Genomic DNA, 27,321 nt, shown 5'->3' with positions numbered 1-27,321 from the left:
TTTTTCTTCCATGACTGTATATCTGTGTCCTCATCTTGAGTCCTTTGGTTCCAGGGCTTTTGGGAGATGCTGTTTTCTCCTCCTTATAGAGTAACGCTGGGCAAGGAAGGGTTAAGGGGAGGGAGTTTGGTTCCCAGAGAGGCAGGAAAAAAGTGGGCCTCCTTAGACCTGCCTTTCCTGTCGCTCTAGGAACCAAACTCCCTCACCTTAACCCTTCCTGGCCCGGCTGGGAGAGAGAGTTTGTCCCTTTGGCCTCTCCCTCCTCTTCCTCCTCCTTCTTCTCATCCTTCTCCTTCTGGTGAGTCTTATTCCCAGACCTTCTCCAAAGGGCCGAAGAGGGACTGAGGCCCACAACACCTGGAGGGAGGGACGAGGTTGGCCCAGGCCTGCACTAACCTGGGATTGGGATCATCCAATTCTCCATCAGGGAGGAGGAGGAGAGGCAGGCAGGCAGAGGCCCAATGGCTTTCCCCTCTCAACCCCTCACCCGCCTGCCTGGGTCCTCTTTTCCCCCCTTAAGTTTTTATTACGCTTTACAAAGGAAAGTATGTTTTCCACACAAAGCAAAAATGAGAACAAAGAAGTGGACGAGGGTTGTAGAGCTCTGATTAGTAGATCAGAACTATATAACAGGCACGAGCAAATTTCAGCCCTCCAGGTGTTTTGGACTGCAACTCCCACAATTCCTAACAGCCGGTAGGCTGTTAGGAATTGTGGGAGTTGTAGTCCAAAACACCTGGAGGGCCGAAGTTTGCCCATGCCTGCTATATAAGTGTCTTCTGTGTCTCTGAGGAAGAGGAAGGGGATGGAGTGGGGGAGAAGCCTTGTATTTGGTATTGTTATTACATCTATATCTTCAGCTCTAGCACTATTATTATAAGCATCATTTGAAATTTTGGAAGTTCCAAATGTCCTCTACAACAACAAAAAAAGAACACACTTTTGTCTGCAGTACTTGGTTTCATTGATTCTCCGATTCTTGTCTACCCCTGTTTGTGTCTAGATAAAGTCTCCGTTGGAGTCGATTATAATAAAACCATGTCATTGTTGAGTCTTCTTTTTGTCACTCTTGTCGTGCTTTTTAATTTCTACAGTTACTTTTTTAAATAGTTGTTTATAAGATAGATATTTTCTCCTAAGTGTTCTCAATTGGGGTTTTGTCAGTGTAGGTTTTCTATTGTAAACAATTAGGTAAAGTAAATGTTTTCCCCTGACGTTAAGTCCAGTCATGTCTGACTCTGGGGGTTGGTGCTCATCTCCATTTCTAGACCGAAGAGCCGGCGTTGTCCATAGACATCTCCAAGGTCATGTGGCCATTGGCATGACTGCATGGAGCACTATTACCTTCCCGCTGGAGCGGTACCTATTCATCTACTCACATTGGCATGTTTTCGAACTGCTAGGTTGACAGGAGCTGGAGCTAACAGTGGCCACTCACGCCACTCCCGGGGTTTGAACCTGGGACCTTTAAACAATTGTAATAATTGTAAACAATTATTTTGTATTTGTTTCATACTCCCGTCAATGAATTTATTATTTGATGTTTCTTATAATTGGAGTCCGATTTCGTTTTATCAAAAATCAGATATGCATGTCATCCATATTTTAGATCAGTCCCTTCCATTGTAAGTAGTATTTCATTTTCAGTCTAGAAGCATTACCTGGTTCTGAAATAAATAAAGGGTTTGTTTTTTACTTTTAAAAAAACCCTCCCAAAGCCTGTTGTCTAATTCTGCCTTTCTTTCAGAAAGAAAATGTGATTGTTGGCTGAGAATTTTGTAGTAGAGCCTGTTCATGGATTTCTTTCCCTTTAAAGAAGAGGGAGGAAAGGCATCTTGGATCCAATTTGCTTCTCCATCAGACAGTGGTTACAACATGGAGAGACCCAATTCACCTGGACCAGAAGCAGGCAGGACCCCCGGGAGCAATGAGGAAATCTGGGAAATAACTACGGAGATGTTCCTAAATACGCACATACAGCGCCAGCGCTTCAGGCAGTCCTCCTACCGAGAGGGTGAGGGACCCAGAGAGGTTTGCAGCCGCCTCCACGATCTCTGCCGCCAGTGGCTGAAGCCAGAGCAACACACCAAGGCTGAGATGCTGGACCTGGTGATCCTGGAGCAGTTCCTGAGCCTCCTGCCCCCAGAGATGGGGAGCTGGGTCCGAGAGTGTGGGGCAGAGACCTCTTCCCAGGCGGTGGCCCTGGCGGAAGGCTTCCTCCTGAGTCGGGCAGAGGACAAGAGGCAGGAAGAACAGGTGAGAGCATTTCCTCTTGGTTCCACTAACCTTGGGACTGATGGATAGATTAAATGTAAATCCTGCCTTTCTTCCAAGAAGGGACCAATGTGAGGGAGAAGCCAGACTGTGATCCCTCTGCCTCTTTTCCCACCTGTTCTGCCCCTCCTGGTGTCACCTCCATATCCACTCAGCTCAGTTGCTGCTCAACTCAAAATGGTTGATCTCAGATATTACATTGAAAATGATGGGAGGTAGAATATAGCAATCTCAATATGGCCATTTGGAAAAAAAATCCTTTTCTAATCTTTCTCCATACTACCTCTGAACTTTTCTTTGTTCTTTCAGGCCCAAACTAACTGTTCAGAAGTCCAGTCTAATGTCCCTGCATCAGAGAAATCTCCTTCAGACACCATCCAGAGGCTCCAACAGAAAGACCTCAAGCAGGAAGGAGATGGAGCTGCAGCCTTGCAGGGTAAGAACGAACCCTTTGGGGAATTTTAGTGTTTTATGCCAGTGTAAATTCTCTTTCAGGGAGATTATAGCACATCCACAATCAGTTTGAGCTTGAGAAGGTGCACATGGAGGATCATTTGGTCTTGAGATTAGTTTAAAGGTATAGAATGGATAAAAAGTGGACAAGCCAGTGTAAATATTGTACAGAGATAGAAAAGCTGAGCTCATGGATGAAGTTAAAGTGATAATGAAAATTGTATGGATATGGGGTGGGGAGAGAAAAGAAAAGAATGAACAGAACAAAGATATATTTGATAAATGAGTGGATAATTTAGAAAGGAGGAAGAGAGAAATAAGAAGAGGATGGGGAAATGTTGTTATAGATAAATGACGTGTATGGAATAAATGTACAAAATCTCATAACAACAAAAACAATAAAAACAATAATGATCATATGATCCATTGGAACTTGTGCCACAAATACTGGGCTGGAGAATGCCCCTGTGTTCATATGATCATTTCCTCATAGTTTTCTTTATAGGACCATCATTGTCACCCCTGAAACATGTTTATGTGACCAGCTTTCCACACCTTGCTCTCTCTTCCAGGGGCTGGAATGATGTTGTCGGCAAATGCACAGTCGTTTCTTCCGCTTTGTGATGGAGTGGAAGTGAATCAGGTAAGCAGGAGGATTCCTGGGAGAGGAGGACTGAAGCTGCCTGGGTGTCATTTGTTCCAGGCACAATAGTCAAACATCTCTTCAAACAGAAAAGATTGAATGGGAGTTTCTTAAAAGTGAGATACTGAAGGCACAATTGTAAATAGTGCCAACAAGGAGGAAGAACATATGAGCAATCTAAAGAAACTAGAATAAATGTGTAGAAGAAATGGAAAAGGTGGGGTGGATGGGCAGGAATCCCTGAAGCAGAATTCAAATGACTACCCAGCATAATTAGGGAAAAGGTCTGACAAGCTAAAGCAGAAGATGATCTCAGGCTTGCCAGAGAAATTAAAAACAGTAAAAGGGGGTTCTTTGGTTGTGTCAGTAGAAGGAGAAAAAAAGAGCAAACAGTAGGGTTTGCTCAACAGTCTCCCTTCCTGAGCTAGCCGGGGTGGTCTCGGGATTGGAGTTGGAGTCTCAGTGACTAATAGTGCTGGGAGATTTCAATGTCCATGGTGAGAGTGCCTTGTCGAGAGTGGCTCATGACTTCATGGCCTCCATGACAACCATGGGTCTGTCCTAAGTGGTGTCTTGCCCTACCCATGCTCCTGGGTACAATTTGGACCTTCTTTTTCTGTGTAGGATGCGATGGTGGTGATGGTGATTGTGATGATGGTGTGGAGGAACTGGTCACAGTTCCATTGTCATGGACCAATCTCTACCTGGTCAGTTTTAGACTCGCTGGGACTCCAAACTTCTGCAGGGGTGGGCGACAGATTAAGATGGTCCGTCCCAAGAGGTTTATGGATCCGGATGGATTCCTGACAGCTCTTGGGGACTTTCCTGTCACCTTGGCAGGCAATTCTGTTGAAGCGCTGGCTCACTTCTGGAATGGAGAAATGGCCAGGGCCATGGGCATAATAACTCCTGAGTGTCCCCTCTCATGTAGCAGAGCTGTGATGAACCATGGGCCTTGTAGTCCTGCTCAGGACATTGTAATCCCTGATGAAGATGAAAACTTGGGTTTTTTACCTTCCCAGTCTGAACTGGATTCCTCTCAGCCAGATCTTTCCCAGGCAGATCTGGAAACCTTGCACCTGCAAGAAAGTTGTGCCCCAGAAGTATGTCAAACAACCCCAGAGCCTACTTCTCCCGTGTTCTTGCGCCGGGAGTTTTGTAAACAACAGAGAAGTTTGGATTCAGCTTCGCGCAGGAGTGCGAGGATAGCAGCTAAGAATGTTGCCAATTAACATTGGTTCTCGTGAGAATCTTTAAGGAGTTTAACATCTGGTCTCAGAGTTTAGCTTTCGTTTCTGATTCCCAGAGAATCGCTTTGGTGAGAAAGTTGGACTCTATATAGGTGTTTTGCCCGCGTAGCAACTTCGCGGAGTCAATTCGTCAGCCTACGGAGCGAGTTGTGTCTGGACAGCGCGCTCCGATTCAAGCCTCGCTTCAGTTCAAGCCTTGCCTTGCTATCCAGCCTTCGCCTTGCTTCCCAGCCTTGTTTACCTACGGACTTTGCCTTGTTTCCCAGGACTAATCCTTGCCTTGTTTCACGGATTTTACCAAGTTATTCCACGGACCTTGTTCTTGTTCTTAGTTACCTTGTTCCACGTTCAAGCCTTGTTTCAAGTATCAGGTTATTTCCTAGCCACGCTCAAGTTTTATGGACTAAAGGACCTTGTCATCTCCCCTCACTTTGCTTGGCAAAGTGAGTGTTTCGGTTATTGGATTACAACTTTGGACCTTAATATTTCTTATTGGACATTGCTTTTTTGGACTAATTCTGACCTTTCCCGAAGGGTCTAATTCTGGACTATTTTCTATACTTGTTTTTATTAACTTTATATATTCCTTCAATAAAGATATTAGTTAGATTCTGGCCTCTGTGTATGGTTATTGGTGCCTCTGCTGCCTGGGTCGTGACAGTTTGACTCCGCGCCTCCCATAAGCACCAACTAACCGAGGCCAGGATGTCTACCGGAGCCGCGCCGGCTGGACAGCCGCTCAGCTACACCATCAGCAAGGACGAAGTGGACCGCATCCGTGACAGACTCAACGCGCAGGATGGAGAAATAAAAGGATTGAGGGAGCGCGGAGTTCGCCTCCCGGCCATGGCGTTGCCTACCAAGTTTTCTGGAGAAGCTGCTAAGGTTCATGTTTTCCGCCGCCAATGTCAAGCTTATCTAGAGGCCCGTGATGCCGAGTTTCCCCAAGAAGACATCAAGGTGGCGTGGGTCTACAGTCTTCTAGATGGACCAGCGGCTAGCTGGGCGACGGCCCTGTTTGATCAAGCCTCCCCCCACCTAAGTTCAGCACAACGCTTCTTGGATCACCTTAAGGAGACCTGGGGAATCGAGGACAATTTGGAGGCAGCCGGTCACAAACTCCGGCGCCTCCTTCAAGGAGACAGACCCATGTCTCAGTACATAGCCGAGTTCCGCGTGCTGGCCCACAACACCGGCTGGAACGATGTAGCCCTCAGAGGACAATTTCGGGAGGGTCTCAACATTGAAATGCTGGAAGAAATCTCCAAGGTGGATCCTCCCCAGACCCTCGAGGCACTCATTGATCAATGTTTACGGGCTGAAGTCATGATTGCCAACAGGAAACAATGGGTTCGAGGCCAGGGCGGTAGAGCCGGGGCAAAACCCCCCGCTCCCGCCAGTGTTCAGCCACGTCCGGTGTGGAGACCCCCACCGCCAACCCCATACCCTAGAGGAGGCGAGGAGGTGCCGATGCAGTTGGGCAATGTGCGTCCCAGACTAGATGCCGCTGAGAAGGCCCGTCGTCAACGCTTGAACCTCTGCTGGTACTGCGGGAACGGGGGCCACTTCGCCAGAGAGTGCCCAGCCAAAGGGAAGCCTGCCGCCCGTCTTGCGGCGGCGTCCTCCACGGAGTCGAAGGCGTCTGAGCCGACTGGCACACAGCCGGCGGGGGAAGCCAACGACCGGGTGTAGAGAGGCTCGCCAACCCGGTCAAAAAATCCATCCAAGAGCCGCCAACCGGGGTCCTGTTCCTTCTCGTGGTCACATTATGGTCAGCAAAAAGGGGACCCGTCATGATCCACGCCATGATAGACTCTGGAGCTACCAACAATTTCATCGATAGAGAGTATGCCGACTCTCTGGGATTACAATATCATGATTTCAAGAATGCCCGTGTGGTGCAAGCCATAGACGGCCGTCCCCTCAAGACGGGCCCCGTAAGCCAGTGGTCGGAACCCACCAGGATGTGGATAAGGGAACATATGGAAGAGATTTCCTTCTTTGTTACCGAGGTTCCCCATTTCCCTGTGATTTTGGGAATTCCATGGCTGACACTCCACGACCCTAACATCTCCTGGTCCAACAGAGAACTGCAGTTTGCTTCACCGTACTGCCAAAACCATTGCCTCGTAGCCAAGGTATGCCATGCCACAGATTCCGAGCCCATCATCACCTTGCCAAAGAAGTACTCCGAGTATTGGGATGTATTCAATGAGAAAGAAGCCGAAAAATTACCCCCACATAGACCTTATGACTGTGCCATTGACTTGGTGGAGGGGGCCCCGATCCCGCGAGGGCATCTCTACTCCCTGACTGAACCAGAGCAAGAAGCTCTCAGGGAATTCTTAGAGACAAACCTTCGCAAGGGGTTCATCAGACCCTCTCAATCCCCAGCCGCCTCCCCAGTGATGTTTGTGAAGAAGAAGTCAGGGGAATTACGCTTGGTGGTGGACTACAGAGCATTGAACAATATCACCAAGCGGAACAGCTATCCCCTGCCCTTAATCTCGGATCTACTGGACCGACTTCGAGGAGCCAAGGTCTACACCAAGCTGGATCTTCGGGGGGCTTATAATCTAGTTCGCATCAGAGAAGGGGACGAGTGGAAGACCGCCTTCCAGACTAAATTCGGATTATTCGAGTCCCGAGTTATGAATTTCGGTTTATGCGGAGCTCCCGCAACGTTCCAGCATTTTGTCAACGATATTTTTCAGGACTATCTAGACAGATTCTTGATAATCTACTTGGACGATTTTTTGGTGTTTTCCAGATCACAATCAGAACATGAGAACCACGTCAAAATGGTGTTGCAACGACTGCGGGATCATGGCCTTTATGCCAAGCTAGAAAAATGCGCTTTTGATCTACAAGAGGTAGATTTCCTTGGCTACCGCATCTCGCCTCTAGGGCTTTCCATGGATCCAGCCAAAGTTTCAGCAGTATTGGAATGGCGGGCGCCAACTAACAAGAAAGAGGTGCAGCGTTTCTTGGGGTTCGCGAACTACTACCGCAAGTTCATTCCAGATTTTGCCCGCTGGTCCGACCCCATCACTAGCTGCATCCGTGGAAAGCAGCCTTTCCGCTGGACTGATCAAGCAGAGAAAGGGTTCCAGCAACTGAAGAAACTATTCACCTCCCAGCCAATTCTACAGCACCCAAATCCTGGAACCCCTTTTGTGGTGCAAGCGGACGCCTCTGATGTGGCAATTGGGGCTGTACTCTTACAACCGGTGGGAGATCACCTCCACCCCTGTGCCTTTTATTCTCGTCAACTAACCACACCAGAGAGGAATTACACCATTTGGGAAAAAGAACTACTGGCCATAAAGGCAGCCTTTGAAACTTGGAGACATTGGCTAGAAGGAGCCAAATTCCCCATTGAAGTCCACACTGATCATCGTAATCTAGAACATCTAAGAACTGCCCGCAAACTAAATCAGAGGCAGCAACGTTGGGCTTTATTCTTTGAACGTTTCAACTTCCAGATTCATTATGTGACCCCAGCTCAAACCAAGCAAGCAGACGCCCTGTCACGTAAACCGGAATACGCTGCAGGACGCAAGGAGACCTTTGAATCCCAACTGCTACAACCTGGGAACTTTGCCACGCTCACAGTGGGGAACACCAAATCCAGTCCCATTGGTTCAACTTCCCCTACTCCAGGACCCATCTGTGCTCAAGAAATCAGGGCTAGTCAGCAGGCAGATGCCTGGGCGCAGGACCAACTTCGCCAAGGTCTGCATTTTCCCTTTTCGCTTAAAGATGGGCTGCTCTGCTATAGAAATCATGTTTATATCCCACCCGGACCGGGCAGGGAAAAAGCGCTTCGTCTGTGTCATGACTGCAAACCAGCAGGACACTTCGGACTATTTAAAACCATGCATTTGATCCTAAGAGATTTTTGGTGGCCCAAGATCCGCAAGGATGTGGAAAAATATGTCAACACCTGTCCAGTATGCCAGCGCTCCAAGATACGAAGGGAGAAGCCCTCAGGGCTTTTGCACCCCCTTCCTACCCCATCTCGCCCATGGGAAATAATTTCCGCGGATTTCATCACTGACCTACCACCTTCCTGTGGATTCACCACGATCTTAGTGGTGGTGGACCTATTCACCAAGTTAGCCCATTTCATTCCCTGCGAAGGCCTCCCCACGGCCAAAGAAACTGCGGATCTATTTCTTCAGCATGTTTTCAGACTACATGGATTGCCCAAGAGTTTAGTCACAGACCGTGGATCTCAATTCACCTCTCGTTTTTGGAAGGCACTACAAAAACTATTGGGCATAGACTCTCGCTTATCTTCAGCTCATCATCCCCAAACAGATGGGCAAACGGAACGCACCAATGCCACTTTGGAGCAGTATCTTCGCTGTTATGTAAACTACCAACAGGACAATTGGGCTTCTCTGTTACCACTGTCTGAGTTTGCCTACAATAATGGAGTTCAAGCTTCTACAAAAGAAACGCCGTTCTTTGCAAACTACGGTTTCCATCCACGTTTCTTTCCCCCTGTCATTGAAACTTCAGAAGTTCCCGCAGCAGAGGATTGGCTGCAGGAACTCACAGCGGTGCAACAACTTTTGCTCCAGCAACTGGACCAAGCCAAGGAGGACTATAAACGCCACGCTGACAAACACCGCCAGCCGGGCCCCGAAATCAAGGTAGGAGATCGGGTTTTCCTGTCCACTCGCTTTCTGCCCTCCCACCGCCCATGCCGGAAGTTAGATGCCCGCTTCATTGGCCCCTATCCAGTGGTGGCGCAATTAAACCCCGTGACTTTCAAACTCCAACTTCCGCGTTCAATGCGCATTCACCCAGTGTTTCACCGTTCCCTGCTCCTTCCGGCGGATGGTGTGCGTCCTGATACAGACCAACCGGCCCCCCCTCCTGTTTTGATGAATGGGGAGGAGGAGTTCGAGGTTGAGGACATTTTGGATTCTCGCTTTCATCGCCGCCGCCTGCAATATCTCATTGACTGGGTAGGTTTTGGCCCTGAGGAACGCTCCTGGGAAGACGCCTCCGCAGTCCATGCTCCTGATCTAACCCGTCGCTTCCATCTGACCTATCCCACCAAACCGCGACCTCGCGCCTCGGGGAGAGGACCCCAGTTTGGGAGGGGCCCTGAGGAGGGGGATAGTGTGATGAACCATGGGCCTTGTAGTCCTGCTCAGGACATTGTAATCCCTGATGAAGATGAAAACTTGGGTTTTTTACCTTCCCAGTCTGAACTGGATTCCTCTCAGCCAGATCTTTCCCAGGCAGATCTGGAAACCTTGCACCTGCAAGAAAGTTGTGCCCCAGAAGTATGTCAAACAACCCCAGAGCCTACTTCTCCCGTGTTCTTGCGCCGGGAGTTTTGTAAACAACAGAGAAGTTTGGATTCAGCTTCGCGCAGGAGTGCGAGGATAGCAGCTAAGAATGTTGCCAATTAACATTGGTTCTCGTGAGAATCTTTAAGGAGTTTAACATCTGGTCTCAGAGTTTAGCTTTCGTTTCTGATTCCCAGAGAATCGCTTTGGTGAGAAAGTTGGACTCTATATAGGTGTTTTGCCCGCGTAGCAACTTCGCGGAGTCAATTCGTCAGCCTACGGAGCGAGTTGTGTCTGGACAGCGCGCTCCGATTCAAGCCTCGCTTCAGTTCAAGCCTTGCCTTGCTATCCAGCCTTCGCCTTGCTTCCCAGCCTTGTTTACCTACGGACTTTGCCTTGTTTCCCAGGACTAATCCTTGCCTTGTTTCACGGATTTTACCAAGTTATTCCACGGACCTTGTTCTTGTTCTTAGTTACCTTGTTCCACGTTCAAGCCTTGTTTCAAGTATCAGGTTATTTCCTAGCCACGCTCAAGTTTTATGGACTAAAGGACCTTGTCATCTCCCCTCACTTTGCTTGGCAAAGTGAGTGTTTCGGTTATTGGATTACAACTTTGGACCTTAATATTTCTTATTGGACATTGCTTTTTTGGACTAATTCTGACCTTTCCCGAAGGGTCTAATTCTGGACTATTTTCTATACTTGTTTTTATTAACTTTATATATTCCTTCAATAAAGATATTAGTTAGATTCTGGCCTCTGTGTATGGTTATTGGTGCCTCTGCTGCCTGGGTCGTGACAAGAGCCAAACTAGCCACTTTGGTTTTCCAATTAGTTGGCAGAGATGAAGCAAGTGAGAAGGAGACTAAAGTGATGTTTATTTATTTATTTATTTACAGTATTTATATTCCGCCCTTCTCACCCTGAAGGGGACTCAGGGCGGATCACATTATGTACATATAGGGCAAATATTCAATGCCCATAAACACATCGAACCGAGACAGAGACAACAGACAGACAGACGCAGAGGCAATTTAACCTTCTCCTGTGGGGATGTTCGATTCTGGCCACAGGGGGAGCAGCTGCTTCATCATCCACTCTGATGGCACTTCCTCACTTCCTCATTCCAATGTTGTAACTTAGTTAAACTTGCCTCCCCACTTTTTTTTTATAAGTGGTACCTTATTTCCTACTTGATAGATGCAACTATCTTTCGGGTTGCTAGGTCAGCAACAAGCAGGGGCTATATTTTATTTTTAATTGACGGGTGCTTACCCCACCACAGGCTGGCCTCGAACTCATGACCTCATGGTCAGAGTGATTTATTGCAGCAGCTGTTTACCAACCTGCGCCACAGCCTGGCCCCTGTTGGCGGAGAACTAGAAGCAAATCTGACCAAGCGTGGGCTAGAGCGTACTTCAAGGCATACTCCTTGGCAATGGAGGCAGCAGAGAAATCGTTCCTTGCTGCCACCACTGCATCTGCAAGGAACCATCCAGTAGAGCTGTTTCGAGTGGTCGGAGGGCTACTACATCCTGAAGGAGACATCCCTGACTATTCAGCAGCTCGCTGTGAAGAATTTCCATGGCACTTTGCAGATAAAGTCAGGTAGATATGTTCTGACTTGGTTGCTGTTATTGATACAGTTCCAATTGATGCAACTCTGGCTCCTGCTTGTCCAGTGTTGATGGATACCTTTCAATTTGTGCACCCTGAGGATGTGAACAGGAGAGCTACAACAAGTATTCTAGATCCTTGTCCTTACTGACTGATCAAACAGGCCAGAGGGGACAGAGTGGGTGAAGGGGATGGTCAATACCTCCTTGGAACTAGACAAAATTCCAACTTAACCAAAGAAAGCAGTTGGTTTCAGGCCTGGACATGGAACTGAGACAGCTTTGGTCGCCTTGGTGGATGACCTATGCAGAAAGCTAGACAGCAGGAGTGTGTCCCTGTTGGTTCTCCTGGATCTCTCAGTGGCTTTCTATACCACTTTCCATGGTATCCTTCTGGGTCATCTCGCTGGGATGGGACTAGAGGCACTGTTTTACAGTGGCTCAGGTCCTTTATGGAGGGTTGTACCCAGAAAATGGTGCTGGAGGACTCTTGTTTGAACCCCTGGCTGTTGATCTGTGGGATGCCACAGGGTTCCATTTTGTCTCCCATGCTGTTCAAAATATACATGAAACCGCTGGGAGAGATCATTCGAAGTTTTGGCGTGCGGTGCCACCTATATGCAGATGACACCCAACTACTACTCCTTTTCACCTAAAGCTAAGGAAGCTATCCTCGCTCCCCATGTAAGCCACCCCGAGTCCCCGTTGGGGGAGATGGAGGTGGCATACAAAAATAAAGCTGTTATTATTATTATTATTATTATTATTATTATTATTATTATTATTATTATTATTATTCTGACTCTAAACCAATACCTGTCATCAGTAATGGACTGGGTGAGGGCAAATAAATTGAACCATAATCCAGACATGACAGAGATACTCCTGGTGAGTCAAAAGGCAGACCAAAGAATAAGGATCCAGCCTGTGCTGGATGGGGTCACACTCGCCTTGAAGACACGGGTTCGCAGTTTGGGAGTTCTCCAGGACTCTTGAACCTGGAGGCACAGATATCAGAGGTGGCCAGGAGGGCCTCTGCACAATTAAAACTTGTGCACCAACTGTACTCTTTCCTTGAGAAGCCAGATCTCCCTGGGATTGGCTACAGGGAGCTGACAAACCTCTCTGTTGCAGCACTGGCTGCCAGTCTGTCAAAGTGCTGGCTATAACCTTTAAAGCCCTAGATGGTTCAGTTCAAAGGATCAGAATTCAAAATGACATTAGCGGATTACAGAGCTGGGTGAAAACTAACCAAATCAATTTCAACAAGGAGAAACTAAAGTTAGTACCTTTGGGCAGGGAAAAATGCAGTGCACAGATACAGGATGGGTGACATCTGGATCAACAACAGATCATATGAAAGAAATCTTGGAGTGCTAATAGACCACAAGTTAAACATGAGCCAACAATGTGATGCAGCAGCTTAAAAGCCTAAGGGATTTGGACTAGATTCAAAGGAATATAGTGTCTACATTAAGGGAAGTTATGATGGCATTATTTCTGCTTTAGTGAGACCTCACCTGAAATAACACTGTGTCCAGTTCTGGGCACCACAATAAGAGTTGTATATTTTAAGAATCAGATTCCATTTCTGATTCTAAATATCAATTAAGAAATGGTTCTGACTGTGACTAACTGGATGTCTCTTCAAAGCTTACACCATGGCATGGAGGCCATAGCCCTTTCCCTTTCAAACATCCAACAGGAATTTAAATCTACTTTAAAGTTTTTCTTGCAATTGTCTTTCTTGATAGTCCTTATATAAGATAAGATATATATAAGATAGTCCTTATAAGATGCTAGTTCTGACCTTTAAAACTCTTTACGGCCAGGGCCCATCGTACCTTAGGGACCGTCTCTCCTTCTCCCATCATCGGAGGTCGCAACGACCATCCCAACGAGACTTACTTTATGTACCGGGTCCTAGAGAAGTGCACTTGGAAAGGACCAGACACACAGCTTTTTCTATTTCTGCCCCTGCCTTATGGAATGCCTTGCCGCCCTATATGAGAGCCATGCGTGAGTTGGGGCCTTTCACCCTCGCACTCAAGACCTGGCTCTTTACTAGAGCTTTTAATCTATGTTAATTTTATTAATATTTTTATGTATGTATTTTTATCTTTTACAATTTTATCTTGTAAATCGCCTAGAGCATCGTGGATGGAGGGCGATTAATAAGTAATTAAATGATGATGATGATGATGATGATGATGATGATGATGATGATATAAGAAAGAAATGTTTTATTTTCCAACCAGGGCCCAATCGCCTATGAGGACGTGGCTGTCCATTTCTCCCCGGAGGAATGGGTGACTCTGAATCCTGATCAGAAAGTCTTGCACATGCAGATCATGGAGGAGATTCATGGGATTGTGGACTCTCTTGGTAAGGCTCCCTCATTGATGGGGATTTCTATTTCAAAATGTAGTGTCCCAATCAGCAGCTCCCTGGTGGGAGCAATATCCTAAATCTTCACAATCACTGAGAGTTCTCATGGCAGGGCTTATGTTAGAAATATATGACATTAGAGTAATATTGACTTGGTGCCTGAGCAACAGCAATCTTAGCACCAGTTCGAACTCCAGTGGGAAGACTTCCATAACTGGAGTCTAGTTCAAGAGTACCACATTTCCTTGCAACAACTGAGCGCCCTAGAATACCTCTCTGGAGTGATCACCCCAGATCAGTCACACTTATCTCTCTCGCTCGCTCTCTGTGAGTGTGTTGGAGAGAAAAGCAGGGGAACGGGGGGGGGGGGGGGGGGGCAGATTTTCAAAAGGTAACTCAGCAAACCTCTCCTGACTTCAGACACACATTTTCAGCAATCTGGTTTTCCATCCTGTGTACCTTTGGACAGGTTGGAAACCACGGCATGCCTGAAGCCAAAAGGAGTATGGAAAATGATTGAAAGATTTGTTTTTCAAAAGCTGACTTGCTCTTGATGTCTGCTTACATGCTTCGGCAGGCTAGCCTCTGCATATCTCAAGGCCAGACTGTCTTTTTTATGCTCCTTCTCCCAGCACACAAACAGCTCCTAGCCTCAGTCATTTGCAAGATGGTGCAACATAATGTGTTCTATGTTCTGTGCTTGTGAATGATTGGAGTTTTTTTTTATTACCAGTCACATGGGGAAGGAGAACTGGAGGTTGGGAGAGAGAAATAAGAAGGGAATGATTGGTAAAGGGGTGGTAGCAAGGTTAAGTTTTAGCTAGAGAAAAAGGCAAGGATTTGAATATGAAGGGAAAAGGGAGAAGGAGGCAGAATAAAAAAAACAGGCTGGGCTGAGCAACATGGATACTCTGGAACATATGTTACTCAGCTCTCCCTTAGAAGCTCCAGGCAGTCAAACAGTGTCAATCCTTACTTAACAAGGGGTAGGGGAGAGGACAGCATTTATATCTTAAAGTCCTTATCACTCACACTGAAGAATGATTGTTTCCATCCTTCTTCTTCACAGCAGATAACTGGAAGAAGAGCAATGTATACACCAAACATTTTGGGCATAATGGGGGACTTCCTAGACACCAGGAAACCCACAGAGAAGATGGAAGTTCTGCCACAGAAAGGCCCTACAAATGCAATGTATGTGGGCAATGTTTTACCGAAAATATGGCACTTCTGCTTCACAAGACACTCTATGCTGGAAAATGTGATCTTAAATGTATAGTATCAGAAGAATGTGTGGTTGATTACAAATTGCCACATCTGAGCCAACAAGAAATCTTTGAAGGAACCGATGATTTCATAAACCAGGAGTGGGGAAAATATTTTCTCCAGAGTTCACACTTGGTGAAACACGAAGGATTTCACACAGGACAGGAACCGTACACAGGCCAGGAGTGTGGGAAAGGTTTTGCTCAGAATACATATCTTCTAGATCAGTGGAGATCCAACACAGGAGAGAAGCCATACCAATGTCAGGAGTGTGGGAAATGTTTTGCTTACAGTTCATGCTTAGTGAGGCACAAAAGACTCCACACAGGAGAGAAGCCACACCAATGCCAGGAGTGTGGAGATTGTTTTGCTCGCAGTTCACTCTTGGTGAGGCACAAAAGACTGCACACAGGAGAGAAACCATACCAGTGCCAGGAGTGTGGAAAATGTTTTGTTGACAGTTCAGCCTTGGTGAGCCACAAAAGACTTCACACAGGAGAGAAGCCATACCAATGCCAGGAATGTGGGAAATGTTTTGCTCACAGTTCAAACTTGGTGAGTCACAAAAGATTTCACACAGGAGAGAAACCATATCAATGCCAGGAGTGTGGGAAATGTTTTGCTTCCAGTTCACAATTGATGAGCCACAAAAGACTTCACACAGGAGAGAAGCCATACCAATGCCAGGAGTGTGGAGAATGTTTTGCTCGCAGTTCACTCTTGGTGAGGCATAAAAGACTCCACACAGGAGAGAAGCCTTACCAATGCCAGGAGTGTGGGAAATGTTTTGCTGACAGTTCAGCCTTGGTGATCCACAAAAGACTCCACACAGGAGAGAAACCATACCAATGCCAGGAATGTGGGAAATGTTTTGCTCGCAGTTCAAACTTGGTAGGTCACAAAAAACTCCACACAGGAGAGAAGCCTTATCAGTGCCAGAAGTGTGGGAAATGTTTTGCTCGCAGTTCACAATTGGTGAGCCACGAAAGACTTCACACAGGAGAGAAGCCACACCAATGCCAAGAGTGTGGAGAATATTTTGCTAGCAGTTCACTCCTGGTGAGGCACAAAAGACTCCACACAGGAGAGAAACCATACCAATGTCAGGAGTGTGGGAAATGTTTTGCTGACAGTTCGGCCTTGGTGAGCCACAAAAGACTCCACACGGGAGAGAAGCCATACCAATGCCAGGAGTGTGGGAAATGTTTTGCTCGCAGTTCACAGTTGGTGAGGCACAAAAGACTCCACACAGGAGAGAAACCATACCAGTGCCAGGAGTGTGGGAAATGTTTTGCTTCCAGTTCACAGCTGGTGAGCCACAAAAGACTCCACACAGGAGAGAAACCATATCAATGCCAGGATTGTGGGAAATGTTTTGCTTACAGTTCACTCTTCGTGAGCCACAAAAGACTCCACACAGGAGAGAAACCATACCAGTGCCAGGAGTGTGGGAAATGTTTTGCTCGCAGTTCACAATTGGTGAGGCACAAAAGTGTCCACACAGGAGAGAAACCTTACAAATGCCAAGTGTGTGAAAAATATTATTCTTGCAAGTCATCACTTCTAAGACACCAGGGCATCCACAATACCAATGCCAGGGGTATGGGAATGTTTTACTCAGAGTTCATCCCTTGTGAGCCACCAGAGAATTCATAGAAGAGAAGACTCATCCAAAGAAGTTGGGACAAAAGTAACAAAATGCATTGTAACAGGGAAATTGCAGGTTGCGGACATTCTGGTGCTGTAAACTATACATGCAACACTTCCCAATGAACAAGTGTGATTCCCTTGGCTTCAGGTAGCAGTTATCATGACTTTGGAGTGATTTCTTAGACAATTCTCTTCTTGGTTTTCTTGCTTGTTTGACTTGGGACTGTTTTGGAGAACTCTTTTGCTTCTTTGGACATGGGCATTGCCATGGGACTGGATTGGCTTTCCTCTGTTCAGGTTTTGTGGTAAACAGATGGTTTCAAATAGGACCATTTAAGAAGTTCTGCCTAAGATTTGGTAGAGTCCACTTTCTTGTCCTTTGAATTTGTAAGTTGATGTCTTCTTCTCTGGAACAGCAGAAAGGAAGCTCCCCGTGACAGTCCTTCAGATGGTTAAATATGATTCTTCAGAGGATTAAATATGATTGTCATGTCCCTTATTTGAAAAAGAAACCATATGTCATTCCATCAGTTGTCCCTCTGGGCTTAGTTTCCAGCTCCTTTACCAACTTGGTTGCAAATTTCCAGTTTAGAAATGTTTTTCAGCTGGGATTCCAGAATTGAACACAGGACTTCTGTTGAGGCCAAACCAAAGGAAAAGATGCTTGCACTATTATTTCGCTTGATGTGCAAATTGTAACACTGGCTAGCATTTACTGACTGTTTCCCTGCTCCCTGGCACACACACTTTTAATCCACATTGAATAGGAAAACATGAGCCTTGTTGTTATTTTAGAATTAACAATGTTATATATCATTGATTTTGTTATAGACTGAGAATTTGCTCCATTTTGCAAAATGTAAGTCCCTGATGAAGGAAATAAGTTTGTCTGTGCAAAGCAGGCATGGGCAAACTTCGGCCCTCCAGGTGTTTTTGAACTTCAAGTCCCACAGTTCTTAACAGTCGTTAATCAAATGGGGAAAGACTATTGCAAAAAGTATCCCGGGCACCGGTAGCTACTGCCGGGTTTCGTCAGTCCAGCGACCGTTCACATAGCTTATTTATTGAATTGCAGACCCTCACTACCCATGGAACTCTCCGCTGCGGAACTGTGTTTTATTAATTTATTATTTTGACCCGTTGGGGGGTGGAGTTGGTGCTCGACAACAGAGTCATTCTGGAGAACTAAAAAATGTCATGTCATGAATACTTTTTGAACCTTAAAAATGTTCCTTAATCCGTTTTCAGTGAGATGGAGTGCAGCAGGCTCTTTCAGTGAAAGAAATAGGCACACAGAACCAGTCATGGGTTTTATTATAACTATATATTGATTACACAGACAAAAGGGAGAACATCACATGTATTTATTTACAGTATTTATATTCCGCTCTTCTCACCCCAAAGGAGTCTCGGGGCAGATTACAATTATATATATGGCAAACATTCAATACCATCAGACAAACATCATGCAGTATAGACACACACAGAGGCATTTAACATTTCCAGCTTCACGATTCCGGCCACAGGGGGAGCTGTTGCTTCACCGTCCACTAGTGACTGTACTTCCTCATTCCTTTCCGCCATGTTGCTGGCAGTTTTATGGTGTTATAAATTAGTTAAATTAGCCTCCCGCATAAAGCATATCTTAATTTCCTACTTGACAGATGCAACTGTCTTTCAGGCGGCATAGGACAAAGCAAGCCGGGCTATTTAATGGTCGGGAGCTTAACCCGACCTAGGCTTCAAACTCATGACCTTTCTGTCAGTAGTGATTTATTGCAGCTGGTTACTAGCCCGGCCCTCTGATGTACTCTGATATTCATTCTTAGTCCATTTATTCAATCATCCATACTCGCCACCCTTCTTCATTCAGTTCATCCGCTTCTTGGGAGGAAACGGCAGGTGTTCAGATTCTGCATTCCTCACAGATCTGACACATTTTCCAATAGGAAAAGGGTCTCCTTACGTAGAAATTTTGCTATTGTTGTTTTGACAACTTGTCATTCAGCTAAGACTTGCTGAAGCTCTATCAATTCTAGAACCAATGTTTTTCTTAACGTAAGGAACCATTGTTTCTGACGTCCTTCACGTAAGGAGTCATTGTCTCTATGTAAACATGTGTTGTTTACACCAAAAGTTCCCAGGTCAGATATGTCAGTTCAGCAGTTTTCTCATTCCAAAGTTAATCAAATCCTCACCTCCTTCATACTACCATTTTAAGGTTTCAATCATAAGATGGTATCTTCAGTCTTGCCAGGCCTTAAGCTAGATCCCAATCATACAGTTTCATTCAATCCACTCATCACAGTCAGTTTGGGCTAAAGGAGCAGACGCTGCATACTGAGACGAACAAGTTCCCTCTGAAGTTTTCACTTTGGGGGTGAAACTGAACATTTATAATATAGCTAGCTTTGCCAGGCCATGCGTTGCTGTGGCTTATGGGAATCCTTTGTTGGCCAGATGGAATAGCAGTGGATAGCCTTGCAGTCTCAAAGCCTGGCCATTTTCTGGAGTAGCTGGAGCTTTTTGTTGTATGAACGTAGAGGCATGGATGAGGGATTGTGCTGCCAAGTTTAGTGTTTCTGGGATGTGTAGTTTTGTTGTTTTGTCCTAGGCCGAAATTTCATTACCCTTTTATATATATAGATTGAAGCAACAATTGCTACTAATGGGTTTTATGGAGAATTTCCTGAATTTTGAACTTCATTTCTTAGCCCTAAGCCATTTCTTAGCCCATTTCTTAGCCCTATAGCCCTAAATAAAGTGCCCCAATAGTTTTCACCAACATTTAACAGACATATGGTGTGCATTTCTAATGACTTCTAATTTTCACTAGCTCATCCTTCAGCACTTTCTAACTTGGTGTACCGCCCGTGGCATCTACACAGGACCTAAATATGCTCCATCTGTCTCAGTTTGGCAGGAACACTTTCAATGAATTCTGTATCTTCTCACTTTTTCAGCTGCTTTTGAAATGTTCCAGCTTCTCTCCTATCTGGCCATTTCCTTTTCATTCTCAGCTCAATTCAATCGCTGCAAATTAAATTGTTCGAAAGGAGTTTGTACTCCATTCGGTCATTGGGGGAAGAGACAGAAGTAAACGGCTGCAACCTCTCCTTAATTGTCTGGTGGGTTCATATTTGGTTGGAAATTTGTATTGAAAGAGTCAAGTGGAATGCCATAGGGTTTTTTCAATATCTTTATCAAAGGCTTAGCTCAAGCTCATTTTCACCTATGGCCACACCAGCCTTATGGTTGCCTTCAAAGATTGTTGAATCTATGGATGGAGAATCCATGGAACAAAGGGCGAATTATTTTTACCTAGCGGTTGGTGTGCTTTTGTATTTATTTATTTACAGTATTTATATTCTGCCCTTCTCACCCCAAAGGGGACTCCGGGCAGATCACCATGCACATATACATGACAAACATTCAATACCATTAGACATACGACATATATAGACAGACACAGAGGCAATTTAACATTTCAGCTTCCGGCTTCATGAGGGTATGCTCGATTCCGGCCACAGAAGGAGGTACCACTTCACTGTCCACTTGTGACACTGAGTCCTTGATGGAGTACTTCCTCATTCTTTCACACGCTGCAAGTTTTTATGGCGTCGTAAATTAGTTAAATTAGCCTCCCCACATAAAGTGGTACCTAACTTTCCTACTTGACAAATGCAACTGTCTTTCGGGCTGCACAGGTCAAGCTAGACTATTTTATGATCGGGAGCTCACTCCAACCCGGGCTGTCTTCGAACTCATGACCATTAGTGATTTTTAACAGGAAAAAAACCCACACAACTTTGCTAGCAAGAAAAGTGTTATGACTTTTAGATGTTTCTCCAGATGTTATTAAATGAGAACTCCCATCACTTTTGACTATCTGCCATGTGGACTGGGGATAATGGGAATTGCAACCCAACAGCACTTATGGGTCTGAGGCTGGGGAAAGGTTGAAACACATTTAAAGCCAAACATCACACCCACAAGCCTTGCATCTAAGTCCAAACCCCTCTCTTTTGAATAAACATTCAAATTTCAATTCTATGGTCCTGAAATGTCATTTGAACTCTACAGTTTGCTCTTTTTTTAAAGAGCAACATTAATAAGGTAAACAGGAGAGGAAAAACACACAACTTTACTAGCAAGAAAAGTGTTATGACTTTTAATCTTGTAATAGGGGAACAAATGGGGATATGTGTTTGTTGTGTTACCGTTTGTTGTACATTTATAGGAACCATCTAGCAGGAACTCCTTAAAGTATATTCAGAAAACTATAAAATGGTAATGAAGGAACCGTAAGCCAGAAAACAGTAAACTTTTGCCTATATGGCTTTGCCTGTGCATATGCCTCTCCCTTCCTGTGAGCTGGTGCCTTTCTCCAGAAAGTTCCAAGACCAAAAGTTAGCTTGAAATCAACAAGTGAGGTCACAGGTATCACTTACGCCAAGTGGGTGTGGAAGGTGAGGAAAACCCTCAGCCATTAGTCAATTTTAGATAAGCCAAAGGTGTCAGAACCCTGCTACTAGAGCCTGGATGTGGCTCTGAGTTTCAGGGTCACTGACATTGATAAGACACCTGCGTCCCAGGACTCGGAGGAGAAACGGCTGATGGACTTGGCGGGGAATTTGCGCGGGGTTTTACTGAGCGGGAAGAGACTGTTCAAATGAGGGGGAGGGTATATAAAGGAGGGTTGGCCGGAGCCTCCCATTCTTGGCTTTTCTGATGTTCATGTTTCCTACAGTAAAAGTTCCTGGTGATACCACAGAGAGTCTCGTGTGTTCATTCAGGAGCGGCTGTGGTGAGCTGACACTAAGCCAAGAATACGGACACCATCCCGCTGTAGCGGTGAGGTGTAACATGCAAGTGGAGGATGAAGAGCTCTTGGGCGCCGGAGGAGGAAGGTCGGAAAGGGCCACTCCCGAGACGGACGCTGAGTTCCACCAGCTGGCGGCCCTGGCGTCATCCACCGCTTATGCCCAGCCAAATGGGGTAACCCAGAGGCGCGGAGTGGTGCGGGGAGATAGCACCGGAGGAGAGGAAGGTTCACCTTCCCCAGGCCCGCAAAAGATGGTGTTTCTGGAGGAGAGGATGTCGGCGATGGAGACCACCCTGGCAGTGATGTCGAGGGCGATGGAGCGCCTGGCGGTTTTGGCGGAGCCGGAGCGAGGAAGGGAACTCCGGGCTAGCTCAATGTGGGACGTGAGCATGGGAAGCAGCCAGGGCTTTGCAGACCTCCCAGCACCGAAGGGAAGGGAAATGCGAAAGGAGCCCGGTGCCCGGCCCAAGATCCAAACGAGCCTGACGCGGGTGGAGGAGAGTGACGACGAAGGGGAAAAGCCTCCGAGAATCCCGGCTACGCTCCCAACTGAGACCCTGGTGCCCCTGGCGAATGCCGGGCGTGGCACAGGACAAAGGGAAGCAGCAGCGGGGCCCACTGGCCCGCAAGGGGGCTTGCGACGGGCGGAGAATTGGGGATTGCCACCACAGGGACCCCTACCGAGACGAGAGGAACTAAGGATCGAGTTTGGGGGAGAGTCCTCTGAACTGGATTTTTTCCTGACCACGGTGAGGGGCTATATGGAGGACAATGCCCACACTTTTAGAACGGAATCCAGCCGGGTACGGGCCATTGGTGCAGTGTTGAAGAGGGGAGCGGCCAGCTGGTACGTTCAACTACACGCGCGGCGCGACCCATGTCTGGGGTCACTCCGACGCTTTATGGGGGCCCTGGAGACCCGTTTCCGAGATCCACTGGAGCAGATCCGGGCGAGGGAGGAGTTGAAGACCGTCTCCCAGGGGCAGAGGTCGGTATCTGAGTATGCGGAGGAGTTCCAATGCCTCGCTGAAAAGGTGCCGGAATGGTCTGCAGTGACAAAGATAGAACTCTTCAAAGAGGGGCTCAGGCGGGAGATCCTCTCCTGGGCGGTGCATCGTGATGAGCCTGACACACTGCGCGGATGGATTCAGCTGGCGGGGCGCATCGAGACATCGCTGGCCCAGGCGAGGAGGCACCGAGGAGGGCTACAGCAGCGGCCGCAGATGAAAGAGGGGAGCCGGAAGGAGGGATCAACCCCAGCCGGGAGGAGAACGGAGCCGACAGGGAACGTGAGCACCAGCAGGAGGGGCTGCTTCGTGTGCGGCCGTTTGGGCCACAGGGCTGCCGAGTGCTGGCAGAGAAAAGGGGAAGGCGGAGGCCCGCCCAAACCAAGAGCCGTGGCAGGGAAACGCGCCGAGGAAGAACCACCGATGAGGCACCACTCGGGGGGGTTGGTAAGTCAGGACAAAGCCATGATAGTGGTCCCCATTCAGCTGGAAAGTGGCAGCAAACAAGCAACCTGCAAAGCATTTGTGGATTGTGGATGTTCCAGGAACATCATCTCCCCTGAATTAGCCGAGGGATTGGGATGCGAAAGAACGAACCTAGAATCCCCAATAGCTTTTTCGCAGTTGGACGGATCCACAGCATCGGGATCATTAGCTAAGTACAGTGCCGAAGATGTAAAGTGTAAGATAGGGAGTTGGGAAGGAAAGGTGTCATTTGTGATATCACAAATAGCCAGCTATAATGTTATACTAGGCATGCCATGGCTGGGGCAGGCCAACCCGCAAATCAACTGGGAGGATAAGAGCATGATCTTCAGGATGAAGTTGGAAGGAGGGAGCCAGGAAGTGGAAAGGGAGCCGGGGAAAAGGGGGGAGGAAGACTCTATCAGGATAGCAGAACTGGCAGATAAATTACCCCCAGAGTATCGGGATTTTGTGGACGTATTTGATGAGAAGGAAGCAGACAGTTTCCCACCGAAGCGGAGAGTTGAAGTGAAGATAGAGCTAGTCCCAGGAGCAGAGCTTCCTAAGGCAAAAATATACCCAATGTCGGCTAGGGAAAAGGAGGAACTGAGAAAATACATTGATAAAAACCTAGCGAGGGGTTTCATAGAGCCTTCAAATTCCCCTCTAGGGGCGCCTGTGTTGTTCAGGCGCAAAAAGGACCAAACGCTGAGGCTCTGCATTGACTACAGGGGCCTGAATGCAATCAGTTCTGGAAATAAATACCCCCTACCTTTAGTGAAGGACTTGATCGCCCAGTTATCGGAGGGACAGATATTCACTAAATTGGACTTAATTGAAGCGTACCATAAATTGCAGATTAAACCAGAGGACAGGTGGAAGACGGCCTTCTCCTGTGCATTCGGATTATTCAATTATCGTGTGCTCCCTTTCGGTTTGTGCGGCGGAGGCGCCGCGTTCATGCAATTAATCAACGAAGTGTTGCATCCATTGTTGTACAAGGGAGTCTTTGTTTTTTTAGATGACATATTGTTAGTATCTCGGACTAAGGAGCAACACATAGAACTAGTCAGGGAAGTCCTGCAAAAGTTGAGAGAAGCAAAACTGTATGCGAAGCTTGCCAAGTGCGAGTTCAATAAAGACCGGATAGACTTTCTGGGGTATAGGATTTCCTCCCAGGGAGTGGCGATGGACCCTGCGAAGGTAGAAGACGTGAGGGGGTGGGAAGCCCCCAAAACACGGAAGCAGCTGCAATCCTTCCTAGGGTTCGCAAACTTCTATAGAGCATTTATCAAGGACTTTGCGCGCCTCACTTTGCCATTAACGGATTTGTTAAAGACTAAAGGTAGGGGAGAAACAGCCAAAGTGAAGGCCCCAGGGGCCAAACTGACCTGGACAATAGAATGCCAGGAAGCTTTCGAAGCCCTTAAAAAGCGTTTTACTGAGGAGCCTGTCCTACAGCACCCTGATATGTCTAAAGCCTTTGTATTACATTGCGATGCGTCAGACCGGGCATATGGGGCAGTTCTGCTACAGAAAGACGAGGGGGGGAACCTGAAGCCATGTGGCTATCTGTCAAAAAAGTTTAGCGATACAGAAAAAAACTGGCCGATTTGGGAGAGAGAAGCCTTAGCGATTCTAAAAGCACTAGAGTGCTGGAGACACTTCCTGGAAGGAAGTGGGACACCGTTTGAGGTGTGGACTGACCATAGAAATTTACAGTATCTAAGATCCCCTCGTAAACTATCAGCGAAGCAAATTAGATGGGCCCAATATTTCAGCCGTTTTGATTTCAGACTCAGATTCTTCCAGGGGAAACATAATATACTCGCTGACGCTCTCTCTCGGATGCCTCAGCACGGGGGAGGAATTCAGGAATCTGAAGGGAGTATTTTTCTTGATAAGCAATGGGGCCTGGCAGTACTAACTCGAGCACAAGCGGCCAAAGAAAACAAACGTACTGCCATTTCCACGGGGGGAGGAGAAATATGGGAGGAAGAGTTGAAGCGAGCGTATGGAATGGACAAATGGTTACAAACAAACAAAGAAAAGGGAGAATTGTGTGGGGATTTGGTGTTTGTAAATAAGAAATTGTATATTCCTGAATGTTTAAGACGAGAAATGTTAAGGAAGTACCATGATAACAAGGGTGCGGGTCATCTAGGCCCCACCAGGACTATTAAACTGTTGGCCAAACAATGCTGGTGGCCCGGAATGAGGAAAGACGCCAGGGGATACGTCACGCAGTGTGAATTATGTGCAGAGGGAAAAACACCACCGGGGAAGCCCCAGGGGCTATTGCAGAAGGTGGTGGAGCCCATGAGGCCATGGGAATGCGTAGCCATGGATTTTGTAGGCGAACTACCCCCCAGCAGAGGCCACAGATACATTTGGACAATATTGGACCTATTCTCAAAACAGGCACACTTTGTGGCTCTGCCAAAACTCCCTTCAGCTGAAAAACTTGCTGATTTGTATGTGAAGCATGTATATCGCCTACATGGGTGTCCCGACAAGATAATTAGTGACCGGGGAGTCCAATTTACTGCAAAATTTTGGGGAAAATTCTTACAGCTGTTAGGAGCAGAAAGGAACCTGAGCTCGGCCTTTCATCCCGCGACCAACGGGGGGGTCGAACGTACCCAACAGACACTGTGCCAATTCTTAAGGATGTACACCAATTATAGACAGGATGATTGGGCGGACCTTCTTCCGTTTGCTGAGATGGCTTTTAACGGGGCCGTACATTCGGCCACAGGTCGTGCCCCATTCGAAATAGTATACGGACAGGAGGTGGCACCTTTCCCCAGGCTACCCGAGTGGAAAGAAGGGGAGGGCCAGACCGACGAGGAATGGCCGGCCAAAATCAAGCAAGGGTGGCAAACCGTGGTAGAGGCATTGCGGGAAACACAAAAGAAGTACAAGCTCTTTGCGGATCGTAGGCGCCGAGAGGGGGACAAATTGGGCGAAGGAGATCTGGTTTGGCTGAGCACAAAAAACCTGAAATTGGGGTTCCCATCCAAGAAATTGGCTCCACGCTATATAGGGCCATTCAGGGTAGCAAAAAGAATAAACGAAGTGACCTATGAGCTGAGGCTACCAAAGGACCTAGGAAAGGTACACCCGGTATTCCATTGCAGCCTGTTAAAAAAGTATAAAGGAACTCTGGACAGCGGAGAACAATAGTTGTGTTTAATCTTTTCCTTCCAGGACGAAGGGGAGGAGGACGCCATGTCAGAACCCTGCTACTAGAGCCTGGATGTGGCTCTGAGTTTCAGGGTCACTGACATTGATAAGACACCTGCGTCCCAGGACTCGGAGGAGAAACGGCTGATGGACTTGGCGGGGAATTTGCGCGGGGTTTTACTGAGCGGGAAGAGACTGTTCAAATGAGGGGGAGGGTATATAAAGGAGGGTTGGCCGGAGCCTCCCATTCTTGGCTTTTCTGATGTTCATGTTTCCTACAGTAAAAGTTCCTGGTGATACCACAGAGAGTCTCGTGTGTTCATTCAGGAGCGGCTGTGGTGAGCTGACACAAAGGTATATATTCTTTGTTTGCTACGACATGCTTGGGCGACGGCAATTTGCATAGTACGGATCCATTGAGATGGGTACCTACGGCTGTTCTGCCTTATCATCAGCTGTGATAACAATAAAAGGCTTGTTTTATTGCTCTCTTGGAATTCTCTCCTTTACTTCCTCTCTGGGCGAGTCCCCAACAGTAATTATCCCCAAGATCTTGGGAAAAGCGGAAAAGTCTGGGTTAAGAGATGAATGTGATTTATGATCCTAGGAGCCATTATAATGTAAGCTTTTACATAGTATATAGGCAATTATAGAGAGACCTTCCAGTCTTGACAAAAAGTACCTTGTGATAATGGTAGCACCACTTCTGATCGCTAGCAATAACTGTTCCTTTGGAAACAAAGAGACATTTTTTTCCAATGGATGAGAGTTAGGACACTAGGAATCCTGACAAAAAGACAATCAAACATAGATGAGCAATCCAACGTTTAATTAAAACATATATCTTAAAATCAGCATCTACCAACCCAGCCCATTAAATCAACAGAAAAAGAAAACCACTGGGAAAGTTGAAATATTTATCTCCTCCAATACTTTTTTATGTGGATTCAAGAACTCATGGGGGAGTGCATCCAGACTGCACTTGTTAT

At 46.9% G+C, this 27,321-nt stretch overlaps 1 protein-coding gene across 2 annotated transcripts; it reads left to right on the top strand.

Annotated features, from left to right (window-relative positions):
* The first annotated feature begins 196 nt into the window (after positions 1 to 196).
* Positions 197 to 26,819, top strand: LOC100559497 (zinc finger protein 678). Of its 2 annotated transcripts, none has more exons than XM_062973346.1 (7): positions 197 to 298; positions 1,748 to 2,256; positions 2,584 to 2,710; positions 3,300 to 3,370; positions 13,804 to 13,930; positions 15,006 to 21,363; positions 26,687 to 26,819. In XM_062973346.1, the coding sequence occupies exons 2-6, from the start codon at positions 1,795 to 1,797 to the stop codon at positions 16,853 to 16,855; spliced, it is 2,637 nt and encodes an 878-aa protein (XP_062829416.1). In that variant the 5' UTR covers positions 197 to 298; positions 1,748 to 1,794; the 3' UTR covers positions 16,856 to 21,363; positions 26,687 to 26,819. The 2 variants fall into 2 exon arrangements, with proteins under 2 accessions (XP_062829416.1, XP_062829415.1); XM_062973345.1 differs by having other exon boundaries at positions 15,003 to 21,363.
* Positions 26,820 to 27,321: the final 502 nt, after the last annotated feature.

This window comes from Anolis carolinensis, chromosome 2 (assembly GCF_035594765.1).
Source record: "Anolis carolinensis isolate JA03-04 chromosome 2, rAnoCar3.1.pri, whole genome shotgun sequence".
NCBI lineage: Eukaryota > Metazoa > Chordata > Lepidosauria > Squamata > Dactyloidae > Anolis > Anolis carolinensis.
This window is presented reverse-complemented; position numbering and strand designations above follow the sequence as displayed.

What these genes read in the sequence shown, in the direction of transcription:
- LOC100559497 (XM_062973345.1), top strand. Translation starts at nt 1,795, where the DNA reads ATGGATTTCTTTCCCTTTAAAGAAGAGGGAGGAAAGGCATCTTGGATC. An exon ending in ACAAGAGGCAGGAAGAACAG is followed by an intron (nt 2,257 to 2,583) that starts GTGAGAGCATTT and finishes TTGTTCTTTCAG; the next exon opens with GCCCAAACTAACTGTTCAGA. An exon ending in TGGGATTGTGGACTCTCTTG is followed by an intron (nt 13,931 to 15,002) that starts GTAAGGCTCCCT and finishes TCTTCTTCACAG; the next exon opens with CAGATAACTGGAAGAAGAGC.